Below are 25,403 nucleotides of genomic sequence, written 5' to 3' on the forward strand. Positions count from 1 at the left end.
GATCATTTTGAACTGACTTTGTAAATACAAACTCACCAAATTAAATGACAGATGAACCCAAGGAATTTAGTGGAAAATGCTCCTTATTTGGGAAAGTTACAAAAGTAATCTTGATTCTTTTCTGGAACTTTGAAAACTTTCTGAGTTTATCCCTGAACATCCTTAATTCAGCCTCCTTAGCCTGAACCTGAACCTAAGGATATTTCCATGCAGGATTCATCTGAGACTGACAGGTTTCCTGTATGTGTGTCTGTTTTGGCACAGCTGTTTCCTTTTATTTCCTGGAACTGTGCTGGGGATCACTGCTGCAAGGGGCAGATGCAGCTTCTCCTCTGGAACATTCAATCTCAAAAGCCAAAGGGAGAGGGAGGGAGGCAAAACCCCACGGTCACGTGCAACATAAAGCAGCAGAACCAAAGGCGTGGTTGGTTTGTCCTCTTGACACAGTTGTCTAAAATCTGTCTCCAAGCCTGTGTTTCTAAACCAAAGGGTTCTGCAGGAATCAAAGGATTACAGCAGGTCAAGGTGAGGCAGAGGTGTGTGGGTGACACATGAAGGACACAGCTCCTGCTGGGGATGCTGCTCATCCACCTGGGAAGTGGCTGAGCATGGTTTGGGATGTTGTTCCTGTGCTGCCTCAGGGACTGGTGAGCCAGATTCTTCAAAACAGAGGTCCCATGGAGAGTCACAGCTGACAAGGGTGAAAGGTTTTCCTGAGGCTGTTGATGCACAATCTACAAAGCCCCTTCAGCCTGGCTTCCTGCTGGTCCCTACTGCACTGCTAAACCACAATTCTGCCCCTGGTTCCCATCCAAGGGCAGAGGCTGCTGAGGTGCACAGGGGCTGCCCAGGAAAACTGAAGTGCAGGAAGTGAAACAAAGACAGGAGCCATCCCAAGGCTATCCCAAAGCTGTTGGTACTGATTGCCAACCAAAATGGAGCACAGGTAAAGAACAGAGAGGATGGAGAGGAAGGGCTGGAGAGCAGAGACAGGGCAGTACCTCAGGTACAGGGAGCTGCTCTCTGTTCAAGGGGCTCCCTTAGTGAGCACACAGCTCCTGTGCTGCTGCAGTGGAGTCTGTGCATGGGATCTGCACAGTCCCCTTGGAAAAGAACCCAGACATGTGAGAGTACTTCATGCAGAGTTTTGCTGCTGACCAGACCAGCTCAGGTTTGATGCTGAAGTCTCTTTTGGAAAATCTTAACCTTTTCCTCTACTGCTGCTGCATTATTTTTGAAGTATGAATAATGGCTCATTTATAAGCATTTTAGTTCATATGTACAAACCCCAGTAAAAAAAGTTGAACACAATATATACACTGGGAAATATAATCCTGGAATACGTGTCAATAACATGATTGTTCTGTAAAATAATCCTGCCCACGTTTCCCTTCAGAGATCTCTTCCTCTTCAGGCGAGGTGTGTCTGCATTGGAGACGTTGGTTTGACTTGTCCTGGTCTCATTCTCCTCACAGGGCTCTGGGAAGGGAGTCAGGTCCATGTCCACATCCGTGTCATGGAAGCAGCCATCAAAAGCCATCGCTTGCACTGCGTCCATGCTGTACATCCCTGAAGCCTGGCAACAAAGCAGAGTTACTCTGTGTCTAGCAGGAACCATTCTGGCAAATCATAAATGAATAAAGCACAAGAGAAAGAAAGATTTCCCCTCAGTTTGTTCCCTCTGTGGAGAACAGGGCTCTCACCCAGTATGGCTCTCTGTGGGGCCTGACACGAGCAAGGAAATGTCATCAAATGTCATCAAACACACTTGTCTGCCTGATTACTGCCAGCTGCTGGCTGGCAATTCGTGCCTCAGCTTCTGAAATAGAATAATCAAATTCTGTCCTGTAGGTCTGTGTTGCTGGAGTTGTGGGAAATTACTTCAAATGTTTCTGGGAGTAGGTTTTTGATGGGATTATCCAATCATGTGAGCAACATATGCATCCTTTCTGTGTTCTTCCCCTCATGATATTCCAGCAAATGAGTTTACAGAGGGGATATTCTTCAAGCAAAGGTTTTAAGTGAGAGCTTCACAGAAAGCAGATGTTTAACTTGTGATTATTTCTGCTTCAGGCACACTTTTCTAAAAATGACCTTGTCATTCATCTGGTCTTGGGGCAAGAAAGAAACAGGAAACAGGGAGTATATGACGGCATGCTGAGGTCTGTTTCAGAGACAGGAGAAATACCTTGATTGATAGGTATTTGAAAATAGAAGAAAGAGGGGGGGAAAAGGAGGGAAAAAATATCCCTAACCTCTGCCACAAGAAAAGGGAGAGAAAGCACAGACCTCTGAGGATCTCAGAGAGAAGGACACTTTGTTGTCTCCCTTCACCCAAGTGAAAAAAAAGTGAGATACAGAGTGGAGACACAGATTGTTAGTGTTCTGTTATCACAGTGGTGCATCAGAACTACTGTGTGGCTTCCATGGTGCTTTCAGAAGGCAACAAAACACAGAGGGTTGTACCTTGCCCCTTTTTTTGAGTTGCTTTCTCTCTTCAATTGTGGTGAGATAGTTCACTGCTGCATACTCGATGACTGACAGGAAGACAAAAAGGAAGCTGATCCATAAATACACATCCACAGCCTTTATGTAAGACACTTGAGGCATTGAGGCACTTACTCCTGTCATGATGGTCGACATTGTCAGCACTGTAGTTATACCTGCCACAGAGAAAAGAGAGATTGTCACAGTTCTGGCCAGCTGGTTCTAGCTCATCACCACCGTTTGGACAGCACAGCTTTGTGAGGACCTGTGATTGACACCCCCTTTAAATTCCTCACACAGGCTCTGAGAAGTGGAGTGAACCATGAAGGACCCATCACACACAATTCTAAGAGCACTAAATCATCCCTCTGCTCAGAATGGTCTTTGAGCAGCATAAGGAACATGTTTCTGTGACAGCTTTGGGCACTGCCACACACAGGTGAAAGCAGTTTTGTGGTCATCCTTCACTTCCCAGAGCCAGGGTCACCACTGCATATTTTCTTGGTCAGAAAAATCACTAAAGAATCACCATTTTCCTTCCCAACCCTTTCTCAAATTGTACTTCTTGAGAACATACACCAGCCTGTATGTCCCTGTCATAACTCCATGGCTCTCTAAAAACAATCCAGCATAAAAAATGCTACACCCACTGAAATCAAGAAAAAAATATTGTTTGCCTCAATGTGACCAGAATTTCACTCTCATCTTTTCAAACTCTGCTCTTACATCAGCTAATCATCCCATTTTGGTTTGCTCCAGCTCAGGGAAAAAAACCAACACCCTACTCAGACTCTGCTTTTAAAGAAATCAATGTAACTCTGGAAGTGAGAACATCCTGACATCTGTGAGACAGAACTGTCAGCTGGGTCTCTGCAGCCTTCTCCTGTTCTACACCAGTTCAAATCCACTGGAATGCACAAGAATTTTCCCCCTAGCTCTCTGCAGCTTTTTTAGGTTGAAGGATGGAGTTTGAAATACACCATATAACAGGAAATCAATTTATTTAATATACATATACTCTAGGATAAGGAGCTAGGCTTATTAAACTTTGTTATTAAGGTTTTCTATAAATTATGTATGATTATGCTAATGAATTGTGCTTTATTTATTTATGGAACTTCTGATGCATAACCTTCTTCAGAAATCCATACATTAAGAACATGATCAGCAAAACCACCTTGACAACATTAAAAATTGCCTACTGAGAATTAAAAAGTTATTTTTAAAGATGAAGTTAAATTTCTTCTAAATAAAAGGAACTCATAGATGCATTAATAAAAATAGGTAGGAAGAACCATAATTTGTTTAGAGATTAACAAATAGATTTATATCTAATGTATTAATAGCCTTAGACTGTGCCAATAGAAAGGGACCTGAGTGGCTACAGTCCTATTTTTTCTAGACTGATATAATTACAGAGAAAAATGAGGGCTTTTTCTCTTGTCTAAGAAATATGGCAACATACAGTTGGCTTCTGGGACCAGCATCAGTGAGAAAAAAGGACAGGAGCTTTTTAATTTTAACCTGACAGTTGGAGGACTCAGGTACATTATGGCTGTATTAGATATCTTAACAAATTCCCATCAGATCTTCAGAGATCCTAATTTTTTTTTTAAATGTACTCATTCCAAGGCCATCAGCATTACAGCCATAACAAAGACAGCCATGGAGGGGCATCCACTGCTTCACCAGTGGAAGAAAAAATAAACTTCCATAAAAAACACTGTAGTAGGTCCTCTTCTATTGAGCTAAGGTGTTCAGAACTTACTTTTTGGCCTCCACAGAAGATTGTGTACCTTGCCCAGCCAAGACACCAATGCAACATTTCTAAGGTGTCCCACAATTAAAGATTTTGCCACACAGGCAACTGTTTACAAGTTGGTAGGAAGAGAACAAATGTTTCTTGAGAAAAAGAAGAGCTGCAGAGCTTTTCCATAGATTGGGCTACTCCTAATGATCCATGGATTTGGGGAGGGATCTGCTTGCCTGTTCCTACCTGTTACTTTGCTGGGAAGAGGGAAGGAAAACCCAGGTTTTGCAATTAAGTAAAATTCTATCAGGGAATCTGCAGAATCATCCCTTTTTGCTGTTGTGGTGTGTGAGCTGTTTCCAGAAATAGCAAAGCCAGTCTGAACAAACACCCCCTTTCCAAATGTAGAGACTGACTACAGGTAATGTCAACAGAGGTAATGAGAGTGTTGTTCAGGCAATTATCTGATATTTTTGCTGATATCCTGTGTAAGCTAAGGTAACTCCAAACCCTCCCCTCTCAATTCTGTACTTCCCAAAAAATATAGAGCAAAGATTTACCTAATGACACTCTGGCAGGAACAGCTCTTCTATCAATCCAAAAGGAAACCCAAGACAGCATGACCATCAGCATGGCTGGGAAATAGGATTGTAGCACAAAAAAGAAAATATGTCTGCGGAGTGCAAAGTTGATAAAAAGCCGATTGTACCAACCTGTTGGGGAAAAAAAAGGGAGAATTACAGGTTGGGGGAGGAGAGAAGAGAGTTGTGTTATTTGTGAGCTGTGTTTGCTGGCCTCTCCTCCTGGCAGGAGTGTTGTATCCACAGCAGGAGCAGCAAATGCCTCAGAAATCTTGCCACCACCTTAGTTTTTCACAGTGCTTTACAAACTGTTCATCCTCCCTCTTTTGTGGGAACGAAGGGTCCTGCTGCACATCTGAAATACTCTGTTATAACTGAGGTTGGGAAATGGAAAATACTAAATAGACTTGAAGTGAAACTGCCAGGAGAATGCAGACAGGATACAATTGCCAGTGATGCCGATAGCCTGCCTACCATACCTTCTTTTTTTTTTTTTTTCTTTCTTTTTTTTTTTTTCTCTTGTGGGAGCTGCCTGCCAGCCAGACCAGCACTCATTTTAGAGGACAGGGTGCCATCTAGTGAATTTTGGGGCATGCTCTGCCTGTGCAGCACTGCATCCGTGCAGTGCCTCCTGCCACAGCAGGGAAACCTGGTTACAGGGAGGTAAAAATGCAAAAGTGCATGGCTGCACAGCATCTGCCTGTCCAGGACACACAGAGGCCTCTGTGAGCCCCTGCTGGAGCAGTCCTGCCATCACAAAAAGTGACTCTACAGAGAAGAACACATCAAAATGAATTGTGGACAAGGTTTTTTGTTTTAAAGGTCATTGTCTCTGAAATGGATTTAAATTGTTGCTCCTCTAGAGGTCTGGGAACTCCAAAAGCCTGAACACCACAGGTGTTGTTCACTGAGATTCACAGGAAAGGCTACGCAGAACCTGAAATGCAGAAAGCTGCCTTGTGGGAATGATGACTCTCATCAGAGTGGTGCTGTTTGTTCTCCACTATTATTTACGTGGAGGGTAAATTTGCTTCCAACAAGAAACAAAAAAATCAGAGCAAGAGAAACCTCCTGAGCAAAACAAAACCTCAAAGACAAGTGTAAACCTACAAAGGACAGCATTCTGATTACCAGGTAGGCTTCAAGCATTATTCAGGTACTTTCCAGTGGTCCCTGGGACTTAAAGAAAGTCTTTGCTTTCACCTTTATGCTGCTGTATAAGATCACCATCAGAACCTCTGCATGTTAAGCGTAAAGCAGTTAGACTGCAAGTCAAAGATGCTGTGAGGGTGCTGCAAAGCTCTGGGTGCAGGGGCATTGTGAGGGTGCCCTGCTGTGCTCAAAGCTCTATTTGCTTGCCTTGAGTGTTTTTTTGATGAGAATAGCAAGGCAGAAAGCAGCTAGATGACCTCCTGGGACCCAGTCTGGTAGAAAATATCCCAGTCTCCTTCTTGCAACAAGGACAAATTTGATGTAGCTCTCAGCAAGGCACAGTTATCATAGCAAGGTATCACTCGCCCTCCTCTCACATGACAGTGGCTCTTGAAAGATGGAGCTCTGCTCTTAGCTCATGCAGGAGCAGGAGATAAGGGTGAAGAACCTTATCAAGCTGTGAATTCCTCACTGCTTAGGCTGCATCATAATTTAAACTGCAATTTTTGCATTCAGTAGCAGCCACTGCAGACTTGAATGGCCCTCTTTTGAATGCAAAAAGAAAATAACCTGTAAATAAAATACAACAAATAAATCTGTCTGCTGCTTTCCTTAAAGGCTTTTTCCAAAGTGTTGTGCACTTCATCGTATTAAATGGAATAATTTCTCTTTTATTCACCTGTTTTTATAGAAAGGGCAATAACCAAACTGAAATGAATTGACTCAGACTGCAAAGTACCTTAGTGAGAGTGCTGTTTTCTTTGGTTAAAAACATATGGTTAGACTACTTACATAGAGAACCGTTCCAAAATTTATAATTTCATGTAAAATACAAGGAAAACAAACCCCACCCTGCATGAAACCAAGACTACAATAAAGTCCTAAAGCCTTGTGCAGTTTGCCAGAAAGTACAGAGCAAGATCTACAGGGAGAAATAAAAACCTGTCTGGGGAAGATTAACATGAATTTAAACTATCTTGCACTGATATAAAGGGATTTTTTCCTGCACCTTTATGTAAAAACCAGGAAAATGAAGCAAATCTTGAATTAGACCTGAATAGGTAATAAATAGTCTCATATGAAAATCTTCCAGTTAGCAGACTTTTAGTGACATTACACAGCTCCAAAAGTGAGGATATTTTAGCCAATAAAACACATTGGAATTCCTCTTGTTTGCTTTCTAGTATCTGACTCTTTAGGATTTCCATTTTCCATCTTTTCTTTATAGGCAGGACATAAACTGCCTATAAAGTCAATACTCCAAAGGCTTTCAGAGAAGCACCATGATTTTGCAAGGGCTCATAACAGCACATTCTTGGGCATTGTGCATTTTTTCCCAGGTTCTTAATACCAGATATGAAGTCACAAGTATTATTATGGCCTTTTTTTCCCTAAAATAAAGTTTTATATTGCTAATGCAAAGAGAACCAAGGTCCCAAAGTGACAAGACCTCATTTTGATTGATCTTTCAGCAGCCACTGTCATTTATTAGCAAAGAATTTAAATGTGAAAAACATTCTGCATGATTTTATCCTGTGCTTCTCTCTTCTGAGGAGAGGGGCTTACTATACCAGTACTGCTGTAAAAAGCAAGTCCACTGGAAGCACTGAATTCCTCAATGAAGAACTGGGAGAGGGAGATGTGCTCATCTGTGCTCAGGGACTTGTTGCCATGTTTCCAGTACAACATGAGATCATCTTCATTGTATGCATCTGTGAGAAAGCAGAAACTGAAGTTATGAATACTGGAGTCAATCACTTCCTCTTTCCTTTCCTAGGGAGAGGAGACCACTCAACCAATTTGAGAAAGCCCCAAAGAGACATTTTTTACACTAATGTGTCAGTTGAGATGGAAGAAGATTGCAAAGAACACATTCCATCTTGCTCCAAGTGCATCCCTGTCCTGTCCCCTGCCAGAAGGTCACAACTGAGGCAGGGGTGAAAAAGCAGATGTTTCACAAGCACCCATTTTCATTTTTCCAACAAGTCAAATATTGACATTGTATTTTACTTTTAATCTGCGTATTTTTTTTTTCTCAGAGAAAAAACCCTCATGCTTTTGGACAGATTTTTAGATTTAGGCCTTGGAATAAATACCCAGTGGGAATAAAGCAGGGTGCATCGTGGTTTTTCCACCTTCCCAGTGGGGTCTGGAGAGATCCCAAATTGCTTACAGTTTAATATGCACATGCTGAGGGGTTCAGATCACACATCAAAGAAAGTGAAAGAGCTATTATGCACAAGATGGAGTGCTGGTGAGAATGCACATGTGAAGAACAACTAGGAATTAAACTTACAGCTTTCCAGTTCTAAAGAGCAGTTCTGTGTGTCCAGAGGAAACCTACTGAAATCCATGAAGCACATGGCAGAAACTGTTATTCTGCAGAAAGGAAGAGAAAAACAGAAATGAAAAATGTCACACTTCCTCAGCTATGCATACATCTTAGTGAGATCCCAACCTACCTACTGTTTAGAATCCTATTGATTGAGGTTTTCTGCCCTTTTAGATGCTTCTAAAATAGCTTCAAGATGGTGAAATAAAGTTAAATCAGTGACAGGTCATCTTCTGTTTTTTTAACATAAATAGTCTTAATTATTAAATACATTACTTTTGATTTTAAACCCTATATTTGGCCTGATCCTTCATTAGCCTTTCACACATTTTGCTTTGAAGGTTTACACTTAGGAAGATTAACAAAGGGAGTTCACATTTCTTGACTTGATTTCTCATAGACTGAAATAGATAATACTACAGATTACAGCAAATATTATTCCAAGTGCTGTTTTCCCAGCTAGAATGGTTATAATATTTAATTGCAAAAAGAGATTAACTGCAATTTCTGGAAGCTTACTCTCCTCTTAAATGAAATGCTTTATACTGTAAAAAGCATAAGGAAGTCTAGGCAAAGACTATTTCACATTCCACCTGCTTTTTCACAAATGTTTAGAGGACAAATATCCCCTTGCATTTAATAAAGAACAAAAAAAATTGAACTTCCTAGGGGCAGCAACTTAAATATGGTAAATATTGCCAAATTTCCCTTTCCTGTCACAGCTTGCATGTCATTTGATGGTTTAGTTCAATTTTTCAGATTTGCCCAGGAATTTACGTTAGGTTATACTGGTTATACAAGTGCCCTTTGAAAACTTGTGATGAGCAACCAAACTGCAGCTGAATTTTTACAAATATTAGATTTTAACTGGCTTGAAATGAGATCCTAAGAGTGGGACATGCAAAGGAATTCCAACTATGGATGTTGTTTGCATCCTTCAGCAATTGACTAAAGGACCAGGGGAACAAGAAGAAAAGAAAGACTATTTTAGCAATTTTAGCATATTATAGATGTGGGTTTTTGTTTCACTTTGGTTCAATAAAATCCTGGATGCCAGGCACTGAAGAGAAAGTCTGAAATATGCAGATTTATTGCATGTACGCATTTGGAATATAATTTACTTATTACATGTAAAACTGGCAATAAAAAAAGGATGTTTTAAAGCATATCTCAGGAATATTTCCTACTTCTCACTTGGAGAATCACTGATTATATACCCCTTAGTGGAGGGTTCCTGTAATCCCTTCTTCTCAAGAATTATGGAAATTAATACAGCAGTAAACAACACACTTTACCTCATTGTTCCTTACTGTCAGTGTGACTCTTGAACACACACTACTTTAAAGTGGTGTACAGCTACTGTTGTGAGGATTTCTGCATGTCCTCATGACAGAGGAGATAAATTCATTAACTGTTGAAACAATTATTACACAGCCACAATCTCAAATACTTCCATAAATCTTCAAACTGTCCAGACTGGATGAAATATCACCTTCTGTGCACAGAGCTAATTAGTAACAAACTGTATTTCTGCAATACCCTAGGGGGAAAATTCCTCCATGAAAACTATTTCTGATCATCATCCAACCAACACATGACAATTGCACTCATGGATTTTCTTAGGGAAGGGTGTTTGCTCACCTCAGACTGAAGAGAACGTTGCCATCAGGGTACACTCTGAGCATGATGTTTTCCACAGTTGTATCATGGATGAAAGATCTTTTGGAGTGCACAAAAAACACATCAGGTACCCAGATCTTTTTTATCAGCCGTCCATCAAAAGTCATGCTTTTGTTTTTGTTGCTCTGGAATGAGAGTCTCTCATCCTTCCAGTAATGTCTGAGATACAAAGTCATTGTGAAGTCCTTGGTTTCATTAAAAATAAAAGGAGACAATGCTTGTTTTAGTCAAATGCAACAGAAAACTCCACCAATTATATATGCCAGTTATATATGGGATCAATTTCATGTGGACATAATGAAAAATCTTTGAGTTCTCCATGAGCACTTGGTCATTTTTTTAAAATCTGTACATTTTGTACAAATATTGTATAGGGGCTAAATTAGTACATTTATTAATTAAATACACCATAAAGAAACAAGTCAATGAATATTGTAAGAGTAAGCAATTAGATTTTATAATAATTACAATAACTACAATATGCTTTTAATATAAAGCATTATTACAAATATTTTATGATCCTATTTGGAGAAACATCACAACTGCAAATATACATGTGAGAAGAGATGGAGAGGATACTGCAAACCCAGTGTGAGCTTCTGCACAGCCTGACTGCTCTGTGTTCACCTGTATAAATTTTGTATTATTAGGCAGACACCATTTATCTCAGTAGAACAATTGCTTCTGATAAGAGTACTATGAAGAGAGGTAGATCTTCCTGTGTAAAATGATTTTATGGCCCTGTAATACAATTTTATGATTTGGGTAGGTTTGTAAAGGAGTGCAGGAGTTCATACTGACAATATTAATGACAAAATTTGTGCTGAAGAATGAACAGCCTCTATTCCAGTACCACAGGCCCTAACTGCAGTGTCTCCTTCCCAGGACCATTTCTGGAACTGGTGTTTCTCTTTCCATTTGTGATGATCACAGCTCCACCCATGCCACAATTATGGAATATGCAGATTTGCATAGGCAAAAGAAGCAAAGGACATGAAGCCTCATCATGCAAAGTGCAGACGAGTACTGAGAACTCCTGTGGAAGCCCAGGGTGTTTATTAAATAGTTGGAATTTTCAAACCAGAGCACTGCCCACTCTGAGCTGTTCTTCTGGCCCAGGAAGAAATTCAACACTTACGAGTTTAAATGCCTGCTTCGAGGCAAGGAGGTGCTCTTCAGGGTTTGCTTTCTTTAACCACATTGTTCTGTATCATCCATCTGGATGTTTCTGAACACCCTGCATTTTTACTGAAACCTTTATTCCAGTTCTACTCACCATGTCAACTTCAGATATGCTGTCAATGCTTTCCACCTGCACATCAATGCCCACAGGTATTGGTGACCCTGCATGGGAACAGAAAGAGGGATGAGGAACAAAAATCCCTATTTTTAAAGGGAAGAGTGTGCAACACCAGCAGCATGCACAGAGTACTCCATTCCAGCACTTACTACAGTCTCTCCACTTTAGAACACTGAGCGATAAAAGGCAACAAGTAAAACCTTATGCTAAGCAGTTGTGAAAATAAGCACAGAATCTTCAGTGCTCTTTCTGCAGGCAGACCAGTTGTTTTTGGCACAGCAGCTTGGCCAGCAGTGGCAGCGTCCTTGTGATGCCACAGCTAATGAACCCCTTGGAGTGCAATTCAGAACCACCACAGGGAAAAGCTGAGTAAACACAAAATACATCAAAGATTGCAAAGCTTTCTCACCACTTCCAGTGCTTATTCACAAACAACATACTTATTATGGCTCTTACTATCTTTAGTTACTGAGCTGTTTAAAGTTTGGTATAGCTGTTTATGAAAATGTATTGCTTGCTCACTACCTCACAGGGGAAAAGCTGTACACACACTAATCACGTTCTGTCACTGTGTTGTGTATTTACTGAGTGCATTTTTAGGATGAAGTTACTCCAAATCAATTCAAAATTACAGCCAATTATGAAAATACTTCCACTCTTTTCAGTGTGAAAAGAATGCCTATATCCACCACCACCCCAAGAATAATCTGCATTTGGCATGAAAATCAGTAGTAATTATTGTACACAGGATTCCAATCACTTTTGTCAAAAATAGCCAGTTAAAATATTTTAAGTAGGTATTTCAAATAACCAGTTAAAAATATTAATAAAAGGAAGTCTGAATAGCAACAGCTTTTCTAACTTGTCTCTTGTTTTTTTCTTTTTAGCCCTGTCAAGCCAAAATAGTCCAGCAACATCACTCTTGTGATAACCAGCCACAATATTGTGTCCCTTTTTGGAATTATCCTTAAAATAGCAGCCTTCGAGGATTACACAGCTGCCTCCAGTTCTTACCAGTAAAGATCTTGAACTATTTTAGAGGTATTTTTAAATCTGGCTCTGTAATCTCTTGATTTTACTTGTCTTTTTTAAATGGGGAGTCTGTCCCTGCACAGAACAGATGAAGATGCATTTGTGCATGGGAAAGCAAGGTGAGATATGCTCAGATTGAGCAGGGGACACCAGAAAATATGCAGGCACTGACAAGAGGTGGGCTCTTCAGCTCAGAAATTGTGTCTCTCTCTGAGAGGAATGCCTCCCTCAGCCTCTTGGCAAAGCCCAAAATAACATTCAGGACTCTAGACAGCAAAGTTTGTTGGTAAAACACCAGGCAGCACTTTGGAAAATGCTGCTTCTTCTGGAGAGTAGAGACAGCAAAAGACAGCTGCCCCAGAGGCTGATACACAAGAGTATCAATGAATATCTTCAGCCAGACTCCTTCATACAAAACAATAGAAGTTTTTATACCTCTCCTAAACTAGTCATGCCCATTTCTTGCTTTGTCTTGATCACAACTCACAAATAGTTTATTTACACTAAATACCAGCTTGTACCAAACACTGGTACAAAAGTGCCTGGTTGTCATCTGAGTGGAGTTCATTCATTCTCATCTTTTCTGTATTCCACTGAATAAACACGGGTTTAGCCAGAGTAGAAGTCATTGTGGAATTTATACCTGGTGTGAACATTGTTCACAAAAGACATTCACACATCATTTAAATGCAAACAACAATTTGTGTTGAATTATGTGGGTGGAACAGGAGGAAAAGGGTAGCAGCTCTCAAAGTTAAGAAAGGCTTTACCAGTTCCTGAGTCAAGGACAAATCTAAAGCAAATAAAGTTAAATGCCTCCCATCAACATTCTTCAGGCAAACAAGGAGCTACACAAGAATCAGACACCTGACTTTCTAAGCTATGTGTCACATGTAGTGAGGAAAAGGCTTTTCTTAGTGACAGCTGCTCCAAGTGTGATGATAGCAGCTCTAGTATTTTTTGGAATTTCAAAAACTACAGGCAATTTCTTACCCAAACAAACGTTATTCCAGTGTGGGCAAAATCTTCCACCAACAATTCAGCTCCTCTGGGTAGATACAAAGGAACTGATCACAGAACTAGAAATCAGTGGCAGGTTATGGCTGTGTTGGTTGCCTGCACACAAACCAAAGTGCCACTTACCCATAAACACATTCAGAGACACTCGATTCTTTGAAAGGACAGCTTGTACTGCACTGGGAACTGCTATAAAAACATGGTGGTGGTGCCAATGAACAGCACAAAAGAAATCAAAACCTATAGCCAGGAGAAATACAGTGAACAATTCTAAAGTGAATTGAATAAAAAGGGAGCTGTTACAATTAAATTTGCTCCTGATTAGGTAGAAGTGCAAGAACTGTGAAAAAGACTGCTTGAGAAGAAATTCTTCTTCTCTGAAGACAAAGGCCTTAATCATGCTGCTTAGTGAGAAAACACTGTCCAGTGTAGCATTCACAACAGAAAATTATTAAAGCACAGCCCCTACCCAGCCCTGACCCATCACTAACAGATCAGAGCAGCTGCAAAGATTTCCTTCCTATTCTGACTCTGGCAACAAATGCAAGTAGATAATAAAGACAGTAAACACTGCACATATATGCAGCCCTGATCACTGTGCTGTTCAATTTTCTAGTCTGGAGAACTTCTATATTGCTGTCACTAACACACCCAACAAGATACCTACAGGCCTCAGTCTGGTCTAATCCTTCATGGGAACATTTCTGTGTGTGATTAAAAATCAACTCCACTAGAAATAGGGATAATTAGCCATTGGGAACAGGCTGCTGGGAACTGTAATTTCTTCATCCCTTGGATTTGTTTTGTCACAAGAGGATGTTTTTAGAAAAAATCATAATTGCACTAAGATTTGAAAAGGTTCCTAAACCAGCCAACATAGGAAAGCAATTCATCTACCTCTGTGTCTGCACCACAGCTTTTTCCCTGCTAGACTGAGAATTTCAATCTCTGCCTGACCATCAGACATCAAATTCACTTAAAAAAAAAAAAAGCAACCAGAGCAAAGCTGTGGTTTTTATTTCCCAGTTTGACAAAACTGGGGATGGCAGAGAGGATTTTGTTATTAAATTGAGCAGCTTCAGTTGCTTCTGGAGGGTCACTACAAATCATTATTTTAGAGGGATTAGTGATCTTCACAATGGAGGCTCCACAGATTTTCAGGATAATTACTCCTCAGCAGAAAAAACAGCATTGTTTTCAGACAGGTTTGTCTCCATGCAAGCCATTTTCAGTCTTTTATTTTAAAAGTCTAAACATAGCAAAAGAATTCCTTGATGAGCACGGAATTTTATTAACAGATACTACATCAGGCAAAATCTGTAATACCCTTTTTAGAAGGGACATTATGTAAAAAGGCTATCCTTTTAGCATTTTTAGGATCCATTTCTGCAGTAATAATAACTGGTTTAGTGAAGTCCATAATACTTTTATAATAGCCAGACCTTTGGGCACACAACACATTGCACCTGAAGGTCTATGGGCTAAATGTTGAATTTAGAAACAACTGTACCCAGTTGGCTTTGGGAGAGGGTGTGCTGGAAAATTAGGTGTCATAGATAAATAAATAAACAATAAATGTCATTAAATAATCACGAGGTTGTTATTCAGATTCATGTTTCAGTATAAAAAATTGTCCACTGATGAGGTCACAATTGTGTGTTAAAACTCTGCTGCTGGCCTGTGAATGCCAAAGCACCCCTCACTACTGCAACACTGCTGAAATCAATGGTGAAATGGGAACACTGTAGTGTAAATTTGGGATTGACACTCATTTCACTGTGACTTTTCACTCTGTGCTGTAAAAATGCCAGTGGATCTGTTTCAGTCTAAGAGAGATTCACATTCCACATTCCATATTAAGGGAGTTCTGAAAATTTGGAAGTGTGTAAAGAAAAAGGTGCTTCCCATGCCACTGTGGCATGTGGGTGATAGAGGAGAAGCAGAGCTGAGGCACTCTCCAGCTAAAAGCTATTTCTTTCTGAAAGACAGAAGTACATATGAAATCACACCCAGGGCAATGTGATTGAGGGACCTGTGCAGTGAATTCACTGGAAAAACTAAAACTGGCTTTGAGAGGAACTGAATGGGCTCTGTGACAAGTCATCTACAAAAAAAAGGACACGGAGAAAAAGTCTGGGTGTAAAAAACACAACTGCCAGATCACAGGTTCTCAAAGCTGCTTTTATGTACAGCACCAGTAATATTTTCTGGGATAATCCAGCAATAAAGGACATCACAAACTGCTGTCTGCTTTCATGGAAATGCTACCTTCTTTCTGAGGTGACACTGAAAAATGTAAATTCCTTGTGAGGCAACAAGAAGATGTCCAGATTAACAGATACTAGACAAGACAGGTATTAGGCAAGAGGTAATCTGAATTCCTGTTGCCAAGAAACAGACTGTATCTCAACTATTGTTCAATATCAGGCAAGGTTTTTGCTGTCTGACAAGACCTCATTTCTATGGTAACAAGAAACCCTTTCCCATTCTCCCACTGCATCCAAAGATGCTTTCCCTTCCCATTCTCCCTCTGGGTATGATCAACTGGCCCCAGATCCCAGCAGCTGCTGTCAACAAGAGCAGCTCCCCAGACCTCAGCTTACCTCCCAAATCTGTGTTTGTCTACACAACTGATTATTGGTCCTCATACATTTTATTTTGGCCTCATAATCCAGAGCAGTCCAGTCTATTTTCATGAATCATGAAAAGGGAGCTGGTGACGCAAAGGCTCAGACAAAGCTTATTAGTGGGGCAGCTCTCTCGTTTCCCTTTCCATGAAGGAGAGTCAAAATTGAACCTGAACTGGGAATATGCCATTGAATATTCCCTTGATCCACATGCAATTTAGTTAAATGAACAAATAATCATCATAGTGCCCAACAAGACAGAAACATGATAATAACCTGAAGGCCTATGGGTAGGGCTTTTTTTTTTAACTTTGTACACAGCAAACAGATTTAGGAACTGATGGATCATTTCAATCTCTCAAAACAAATCTGATGACTATCAATTTGCTAATTTGACAATGACAATTTGCTAATTGCTACTGGACCATGCAGTTTACAGGGTACCTTAATCACTGTACTCAAAGAACCTTATTCTAATACTATTTTTTTACATTGTTCTGTAAAGCAGGCAATTTGTTTCTCCTATTGATACACTAAAGACAGTGTCTTTGACTGTTTCTGTATTTCTTCTTTATTTCCTGAACAACAACTGAGGTGTGCTGCCATTAGGTCTGTCATTCCATTTGAAGTGACAAAGTTCAAGCAAACTTCTAGAGAGAGGCTAAACTCTTAACCAGCACAGTGCAGACCTGTGCTGCTTACCTCCAAATCCAGGTCTCAGTGCAAAGTCATGGTCCTCTATGTGAAGAAGCTGCTCAGTTTTCAGTGGTCGGACCTTTGTGCTGTCAAGTTTCCTCATTTTAATTTCTCGTTTGCTACGTTAAAAAAAAAAAAAAAAAAAGAGAGAGAGAAATTTTATAATTTCATTTATTTCTTCTGCCCTGACATTCACAGTGTTAGTCAGCTAGTCAAATGAAATAGGGACCTGGGAATACTGGATAGCTGAATCTGGAATGTTAAGGGTAACAACTGTGCTAATAAAGCTGGAAAAAGATAAATTCGGGAAGGTTGGGAAATGAGGTATGAGGGTGCCCAGGCCCATGAAGAACATCAATTATTTATAAGAAGTCCCAGGAAAAACTACTAGATCCTCTTCTGTTCTCCTCAGCAATTGTAGCTGTCATTATACAAGAGAACAGAGCTCTATGAAGCTATTTTTCACATAAATACTTGCAAATCAAACTTGGAAAAAACACCACATATCCTTGGTTTAACCACTTCATACATTATCCATACTACAAAGATAATTATTTTCCTTTTATTATAAACATGTGGGTTTTTTTCAAATGACCCAAATGAGTCAGTAATTTTTTTAGAAGGACTGAGAATGGACGATCCTGGATCTAGGGACTTGTAGGGGGACTGGCTTTAAGTGGAAAGAGAGTAGGTTTAGATTGGATATCAGGAAGAAATTATTTCCTGTGAGGGTCCTGAGGCCCTGGCACAGGTTGCCCAGAGAAACTATGGATGCCCATCTCTGGAAGTGTTCAAGGCCAGGAGGGATGGGGTTTGAGAAATCTGGTCTAGTGGAAAGTGTCCCTGCCTGTGGCAGGAGGGCTGGAATGAGATGATCTCATGATTTTATGTTCTATTGTACACATTAGAACTCACAGTAGTGTTCTCATGGTGAGAACAGTGAAGCATGGGAAGGTATTGCTTGGGCAGGTTTTGAGACTCCTTTCACTCTGGCTATTTTAGAATAGGTCAGACATTTATTTGCAGAAATAACTTGGATACAGCTGCTTTGCCACAGGCAAGGGACTCTCCCTAGACACAATTTCTTTCATGCCTTCTGTGATTCTCTGGGACTTTGCTGCAAGCAACTCTAATTATTACTTTGGACTGAACGAGAGAAATTTGTTCTGAAAATTGTCCTTGTAGTCAGACACTGCTTATGGCAAGGTATAGAACACCTTAGGATAAGGTGTATGCCTCTATTTACTTATTTTTCTCCTTGCCTCCCCCTTTTTTTCTTAATAATGAGGCCCAATAAACTACTTTTATATTACAGGAATGATGAGGTGGCTGCTGGGCCACTCAGAATTTTTGGGCTTGAACAAACTCATTTACCTTAGTATTCTTGAATGTCTCTGGCAGTGCTGTCTGAATCAAATTACCAGGGCAATCAGAAGGTCCATGAAGCATTTCAAATACAGACTTTAGTTCTCTAAGTATGAAAACCATGTGGATGGTGAAATGAAAGCCCACGCTTCAGAGAACTAAAATCACCACAGAGCAAGCCTGCATCAGGGTGGAATGGGTAGCATTCTGAACAGCTGCAATGTTCCACATGAGGAAATTCTGCTGCTTGGGATCCAGGAGAGGAGAAAATGATGAATTATGTTCAGAATGCCATGGCACAGCTAATACAGTTGGGAAGCACGGGGTTATTTGTCATCTGACATGCCAAGGAAAATGCCTGTTTGATGCTCCAAGGATTTCACTGGAAGCAGGCTGGAACTGATTCATCTATTACAACTTCTCACTAGAAGCAAGTCTGTGACTGAGGAAGACTTCCTCTGGACAAGAGAGGCAAAACATAAGCTACCAGGGCAGGAATTTTCTACTTAGTAAGCCACTGGGAAGAGATCTTATGGGATTTTAAACCACAAAGCTATGTGGAAGGAACATGGCCTGCTAGGTGCTCAAGGTAATGAGCTTAAACATGCTGAACAGATTCTTGCACTCCTGCAAAGTATTTGGGAGCCTACAGAAGAAGTTTTTATGCGTTGCAGAGGTCATCAAAAAGGGAAAACAGCCCCCAAACTGGGAAATTGCTTTACTGATGAAGCAGCAAGAGGGGTTGCAGAAAAGGACATTCTTGCAGTGGTACCACAGAAAGAAATCGATTTATCAGAGCTTACCCCAAAACACTATCAGAGGGATCAAAATTAATCAAGTTTCTTAAGGCTGAGATCAAAGAAATCCCAGCAGGACAGGTTGTAGTTCCACCCTTGCTCCTTCAAGAAATAGCCCAGCAAGAACATGAAAGTACCCACTGAGGAACAGAAAATCTTTTAAGAATCTGAAGGAAGCAGTAACAGGGAGAAGAATGATTAATATAATATAATCTGTAACAAGCAAGTGTGAAAACTGTTGTAAAAAACAGCCCCAACACGAGCAAAAGAGTTGTGTTAGGGGTAAAGAAGACCGGAGATCTCTGGGGAAATCATTGGCAAATAAATTTTGCTGAGATTCCACACAAGGAGGGATGCAAATATTTACTGGTACTGGTTGATACTTCAGTGGATGGCCTGAAGCTCACCCCTGTTGCACCAACACAGCAAGGGAAGTAGTGAAAGCTTTGCTCAATCATGTAATTCCAAAGTTTGGGGGAATATCACACCATTCATCCAGTCCTGCCACTGGGGCATCCTTGTTAGACATGCTAATTTGTAAGGTCTATAAATTGTACACATGATCTATTGTGTGGGTGCAATGCAGCACATTCCACCTTAGCAAAGTGGTGCACCAATAAGGATCCTTATGGAAATACTGAGGTAAAAAACCCTTATCCCTTAAACGTGTCTGACTCCCAATTTTCTAAGACCAGAAAAAGGCATCAACAGAAGCACAGAAAAAAAACAAAAACAAAAACAAAAAACATGCACCTAAGGACAGTAAATCTCTCTTTACCTATCTGTGGCAGTAGGAACAAAGAGAACTCTGGTATTGGTGTAGAACTGGGCAACGACAGAAATTTATTGATCTCATTGAGGCACATGCTCAAGAAACTACTGCTTCCACTCATAGCTGTGCTTTCCACAGCTGTATTTCAGGCAAGGGTTTACATTATGTAAATTAAATAATGCAATCTGTAATTACATTCCAAAAGAGGTCATAAAAAGCACTTGAAGTGTTTGAGATCACACAGGGAATTCATTCTTGTTGGTACTTCTACATTAAATGAAGGGGAGCACTAAATTTTGGCAGAAAAAGTGAGGAATGCTGGACACCTCCCTACCCAATACTATTGCATGGACCTTGGTATTTGCCAGAGATCTCAAAGAGTAGTTAGTCACTGCCTACAAAACCAAAGCAGCTTATTCATAAGTAATTAACAATGGACAAAGATGTGTCAGGCTTTTAAAGACAAATTTAGCTGCTCCTACCTAGCCTTGAAAACCATTAGTGAATGAAAGGTCAAAGGTCTGCTCAAGGGTACTTAGATAATTTTTGGTTAAAGCATTTAATCACTTAATGTCATCAGTGTAGCTCCATAAACCAATGGGATGAGTGGGACTGATGTGGTTCATGTCCCATCTGGTTGTCTTTAACAGGCTATCAAAAGTTTATGCTGGTTCAAGGAGGAATCTGACAAGTTCACGGAAAAGAAATCCACTTAAGATCACTAAATCAACAGAAATTACATCCAACACAGGATGTTACTGGAGGAAATTTGGTGACTTGGTACACCTGCAAATATTAGGGGAAAATATCTTATTTTTCCTTATTTATCCAAGGTTGTGCTTGCAAGGCCTTTTTACAAACTCAGATTAGTACAGGGATCCCTGGAAAGATCCTGCTTAGCTGTTCTTCTGTTTAAAGCTCTGCTAATGATATGGTAAAACTAGGAAACTAGAAAAAGGGTTTTTTCCCCTACCATCCTTTCATATTCAGAATGAAACTGGGTAACTTTATGAGAAGAATACTATTAGAGTGCCTTTTATGAAAACAATACCCTGGATGTCATGGCCATAAGTTTCTTTCCAGTGTTGTGTCCCCAAGTACCTCTGGCTACTACTAAATCAAAGGTATCCAAAAGGTAGAAGTTACAGAAATCTTATTCCAAGGAGAGTCTGTGGGGTAATCCAACAGTGTGACCTCTTAAATGTTTAATACATTCATCGAGCCTTGAAGCCCAGATAAATGAAATAATTAAAATTGCACAGTTCTCTCTCATGTTCAGCAACATCAGCAACATGTACTGTCAAAAAACCTAATATTTTGACAATCAAATGTTTTGTTCTTTGCTGTAGGAAATGGACCAAAAGAATAATCGCTTTCTCATGTACTTTTGGTTAATGCTTTAAAATCTTCTTTACAAGAGAATGCAGACAAACAGCTTTGGAGGGAGAATTGGGTTACTCTATTAAAACAGTGGAACTTGTAGGTTAAGTAACATTTTCACAAGGGATTCTTTTTAAAAGGCCACCCATTTAACCAAGGCCATCTGTCAGCTGTGTCCCAAATAACCCTAGTGCTGGCTGAAAGATTGCTCCCCAGAAAGAAAAAGATGCTGGTGGAAAGTCAGACCCTGATGCAATGTACGGGAGGATAATGCAGCCTTTAGAACAAAAGCAGAGAATGAAACAAAGAGAAATTAAACACATTTGGATCCTTTGCAGAGAAAAGCTGATTTGCTGCTAAGCTTTGGGATCCTCTGTAGCTCAGATTTTGCAGTCTTCTTCCCATGCCAAAATCACCAGGACCTTGGAAATGAGGATGTGGGATGCCAAGGCTTGTCTTGTGTAAAGCAAACAGCCACACCAGGCAGCAGCAGATGGATTCCTCCTTGTTCCTATTTTTCCTTTCTGATAACACACTTGTGTCTGTCACAGGATTGTCACGTGGATCCATTTGCATGTACCAGTAAAGATCTGTGACGATGGAGAGCACACTGTGCTAACACTGGTGTTGCAAGAGGATGTTCATCAGGATCCCACAAAATTTCCTGTCTCCTACCACCAGGTTTCCCTCCTGCTTTGTGATTTTTTTATGTCCATGATGGAGCAACTGCTCTCAGCTAAGGCAGAAAGGATAAAAGCAAACAGCAGCAGCATATGCCAACAACACCCTCTTACTACAGACAAAAGTGTACCAGATGAGCTTAAAACAGACCTTCCTTGCCACTACCACTAACAAGGTATTTTATTCTGTTTCCATTTGATTCTTAACTGCTTCCTGAGACTTGCAAAGCACCAGATGAAATCTTATGTTGATACTGGGGCTAGATCTGTTTATTTTCCTTTGTTATTACAAATAATTGTGCACCAGCATTCAGACCATTTGAAATAGCCTGCTGAATAGCCATTCTTTTCTTGAGCTTTTGGCTTGCACCAAACTTGGACCCATAACTTTAAATAGAAACCCAGAAGTCCTGAGTGAAATGGCACCTCTGTTGTGTCATCTGTTAACCCTGCATTGCTAAACAGGATTTTATCAAGACATGGAGGGTTCCAGAGATATTTCACTGAAGGCAAAGAGCCATACAAAGCATGCAACTTGAGGGGGAAAAAACGAGCTTAAACACATCAGAGGAGTCCAGTTAAGTTACTTTTCTTCAAAATGTGATATTGTACGAGCTCACCTGATCATTTTAGTAAGGGGTCAAGCACATTTTAAAATCTAACACTTCTCCTTCCTTAAATGGAGCTAGTATTCCCAAGAAAAAGGAATTTTTTTTGGATTATCACTGGCAGCCATTGGTCTGTTCACACAGTATTAGATTAACCTGGAAACAGGTTGAGACCTCACATGGCAGGGATGAGCTGCCTTCATGGGAGAAAGCACTGACACTTTGCCCAGAAATTTACAGGTAAAAACCTCTCCATCATTATTCATTTTCAACCAGCGACTTGAGCAAAAGGCCAAGAACAGAGACAATCTTCAATGTCTAAAAGCATTAAGCACATTCCAGAAAGGGAACACGCTGTGTCATCATTACAAGTAAGGTGTCATTCACCTCATTTAGTGCCATAAAAAAGTCTTCTGTAGCTTTATAGTGTAGCTACTCTGCTGCTTTGGTAATGGAAGTCCCTTTGTAACATTGGCATAGGATTCTGGAACACACTTCTGCTTCTTGTGAGGGAGTTAGAGGGCAAAAACACTTGAAACATCACAGTAATAGCCTGGTAGCCTTGTATCACACCAGATAAAAGAGCTGTGTGTGGGTGGGGGTGGGTACATAACTGCATATTTATGAGACATTCATAAAGTCACTACGTGAAAGATCTGGTTATGAAAAATCAATTAATACTTCACCATTTCTGTTTTGGGAACATCCTATCAATACTATCCATACTATCAATCCAGAGACTGGAAAAACAGGACAGTGAACCAAAAGGGAGTGTTGAAAGGTGGCTGACAGCATGAAGTTTACCAGATGAACAGAGACAGATAAAGTCCATTTCTTACCTGTTATGTCTTCTTGAGAATGACATTTGTTGCCGATGATGAAGACGGTGATGCTGACTGTGAGAACTGTGCAGCACTGCTGTCGGCCAGAGGCAGGTGAGGAACAGAAGTTTCATGACCAGGACCATCTCTTCCAAAAGAGAAATGCACCTGCTCACCCAATCCACCTCGCTGACTTCTTATTTTTAAGTGTTTTTATTGTCTAGAAACAGCATAGCAGACCAAAGATGCACGTGCAGCAAGGCATCCCTGAAGAGAGAAGACAGGGGCATCCCAGTTCTGATGTCCTCGCCGAGTTCCCCTTGTATTTTGGCAAATCATAAATATTCCCTCAGCTCTCCATCCCTGCAGCATCTGCTGTCCATTGTTTTCAGCACTGTGGTAGGCAGGGCAGTTTGCCTGGCCAGGCTGCTTTCCTCTGATCCATTGCTGCCTCTCTTTCAGCAAAGGCGCGTTTTTAAATTCTCCATCACCCGCTCAGTAACCTCTTCAACATAGCCTGTGCAGGCAAAGTGATGTCAAACATTTAATCCCCCTTAAATCCCACACAAAACCATACAAAAATCTGCTTTAATGACAAAGGTCTCTAAATTAATCTTGCTTTCTATATATGTGTGTATCTGCTCAAAATCATCTTCTGCACAGATCAAGCTCTTTTGTTAACTGGCTACATTGCCCTGTCTTCCCAATCATTAACATCAATTCTGGCTCCATCAGCTGCCAGCATTTTGTCAGTACACACACACTTCCTTCTAAACAGAACAACATCCCAGTACAAGCCCAAACTAAAAATTAACTCCTGTTTTGATTACCAGAAAATTCAGTTTTCCCTTCCCTCTCCTTTTTCTTCTTCTTTTTACTAAACTCTGCAGTTATTTAATTCACCCTAAATTTACAAGGTATGTGCAAGTCTAAGATCCAGTATCCTTCCACCAACCCTAATTTTATCTTTATTTCACTTAGCCTGCCCTACCTGCTCAACAGGAGGTTGAATTAAATTAATTAGGTGGCGATAAATACGAGTTCCTTATCCAGTCTGGTTAAGCTCTGTAGTGTCACCCAACCTACATATATCAAAGTCATATATCACGTTAAAAAAAATCCAAGAGCCTTTGGATCCTCTTCTTTCTACACTCAAGTACAGGCCTAAGAGTAGCAGCAAATGAAATAAAGAGCAAACTACACTGCAGGCTGTGTGATAGAGATACCACATTTCTGCATGTCTGGGTACCTGCACATCCATCAGACTAAACTCATTTCCAACCATTTTCCTCAGCTATAAAAGAATACAACATTCATATCCTGTCTTCCCTGCTAATTCTAGTTCCCATTGTTTCCAGATACTGTGGAGAAAGCTGTGTTTTGGATGTTAATGCAATCCTTAGCTGAAACCACTGGCTGTTATCCCCACTAAGCAGGAGAGACAAATGGGGAGAGAGATGATGCTCTGGGTGCTGAGTTTATCCACCAAGAGCTCTGTATGGGACCTGTGGTTACACCATGAAATGCTAATGCACAGATGTGATGATTTTATGTGCTGACCTCAAGGAACTCAAAAGAGTCCATTAGAAATAAATAAGTTAAAATTGCTTTATGGATTTATTTCCCAGCTGGAAAAGGGAGTGCTTAGAAGTGCCACTCCAGAGATCTGGCTTTGCAGAATGACTGGCACGTCCCTGGCCAAGCTGCACATGGATGCCCCTCCCTCCCGGAGAGGGGAGCCTTTGACAGAGGCACAGGAAATTAGAGGTTGTTTTCATTGAGCTCTCAGCACCCTGCTGCTTTATTACTCCTGGCTGTAACAGCAACTTCACCGCTAAGGTGTGCTGCTGAAAAGACTTCTCCATGGAGGGTTTCCAACACATGCTGAATGTTCCTTTGGCTACCCCTGCTAAAATCAGCTTTAGCCAAACAAACAAAAAATTTAAAATTTGAAAGAACCCCCCAAAAACAACAAAAAACCCCACCAAATACAAAAAACCAAACTAACAAAAAGAGAAAGGAGAAAGGCCTGCATGCATTGACATATTCCACCACCTTCACCCATCTAATGCCATAAATATACCTTGGGGAGGCCTTGTCTCTGCTGCAAAGGGGAATCAAAAACACTTCCACTGATGGGAGTGAATATCAGTGAGGACAAACCCACTGCAACAGGGTTTCTTCATGCTAGATCTGTTTTCATTTTCTCTGGGGAAGGGAGCATTACACAGAGCAGATTATAATATCACAATAAATTACCATTAAGAAAACAGGTTAATCTCCTAAGCATTTGTCAGTAATAAATTCCAAAGAGATCCTCTATGGA

At 40.5% G+C, this 25,403-nt stretch overlaps 1 protein-coding gene across 1 annotated transcript; it reads right to left on the bottom strand.

The window, feature by feature from the left end:
- Window positions 1–23,239, bottom strand: GABRR3 (gamma-aminobutyric acid type A receptor subunit rho3). The gene is made up of 9 exons (XM_033052287.1): window positions 23,096–23,239; window positions 16,661–16,773; window positions 11,259–11,326; window positions 9,944–10,167; window positions 8,267–8,349; window positions 7,542–7,682; window positions 4,798–4,950; window positions 2,467–2,663; window positions 1–1,576 (listed from the first exon to the last, which is right to left on the bottom strand). The coding sequence occupies exons 1-9, from the start codon at window positions 23,221–23,223 to the stop codon at window positions 1,274–1,276; spliced, it is 1,410 nt and encodes a 469-aa protein (XP_032908178.1). The 5' UTR covers window positions 23,224–23,239; the 3' UTR covers window positions 1–1,273.
- Window positions 23,240–25,403: the final 2,164 nt, after the last annotated feature.

Source organism: Catharus ustulatus, chromosome 2, assembly GCF_009819885.2.
Source record: "Catharus ustulatus isolate bCatUst1 chromosome 2, bCatUst1.pri.v2, whole genome shotgun sequence".
NCBI classification, from domain to species: domain Eukaryota; kingdom Metazoa; phylum Chordata; class Aves; order Passeriformes; family Turdidae; genus Catharus; species Catharus ustulatus.

What these genes read in the sequence shown, in the direction of transcription:
- GABRR3 (XM_033052287.1), bottom strand. Translation starts at nt 23,223, where the DNA reads ATGGTCCTGGTCATGAAACTTCTGTTCCTCACCTGCCTCTGGCCGACA. An exon ending in ACTGAGACCTGGATTTGGAG is followed by an intron (nt 11,327 to 16,660) that starts GTAAGCAGCACA and finishes GTTCCCATGCAG; the next exon opens with GGTCACCAATACCTGTGGGC. An exon ending in CTCTTTAGAACTGGAAAGCT is followed by an intron (nt 7,683 to 8,266) that starts GTAAGTTTAATT and finishes GCTTTCTCACAG; the next exon opens with ATGCATACAATGAAGATGAT.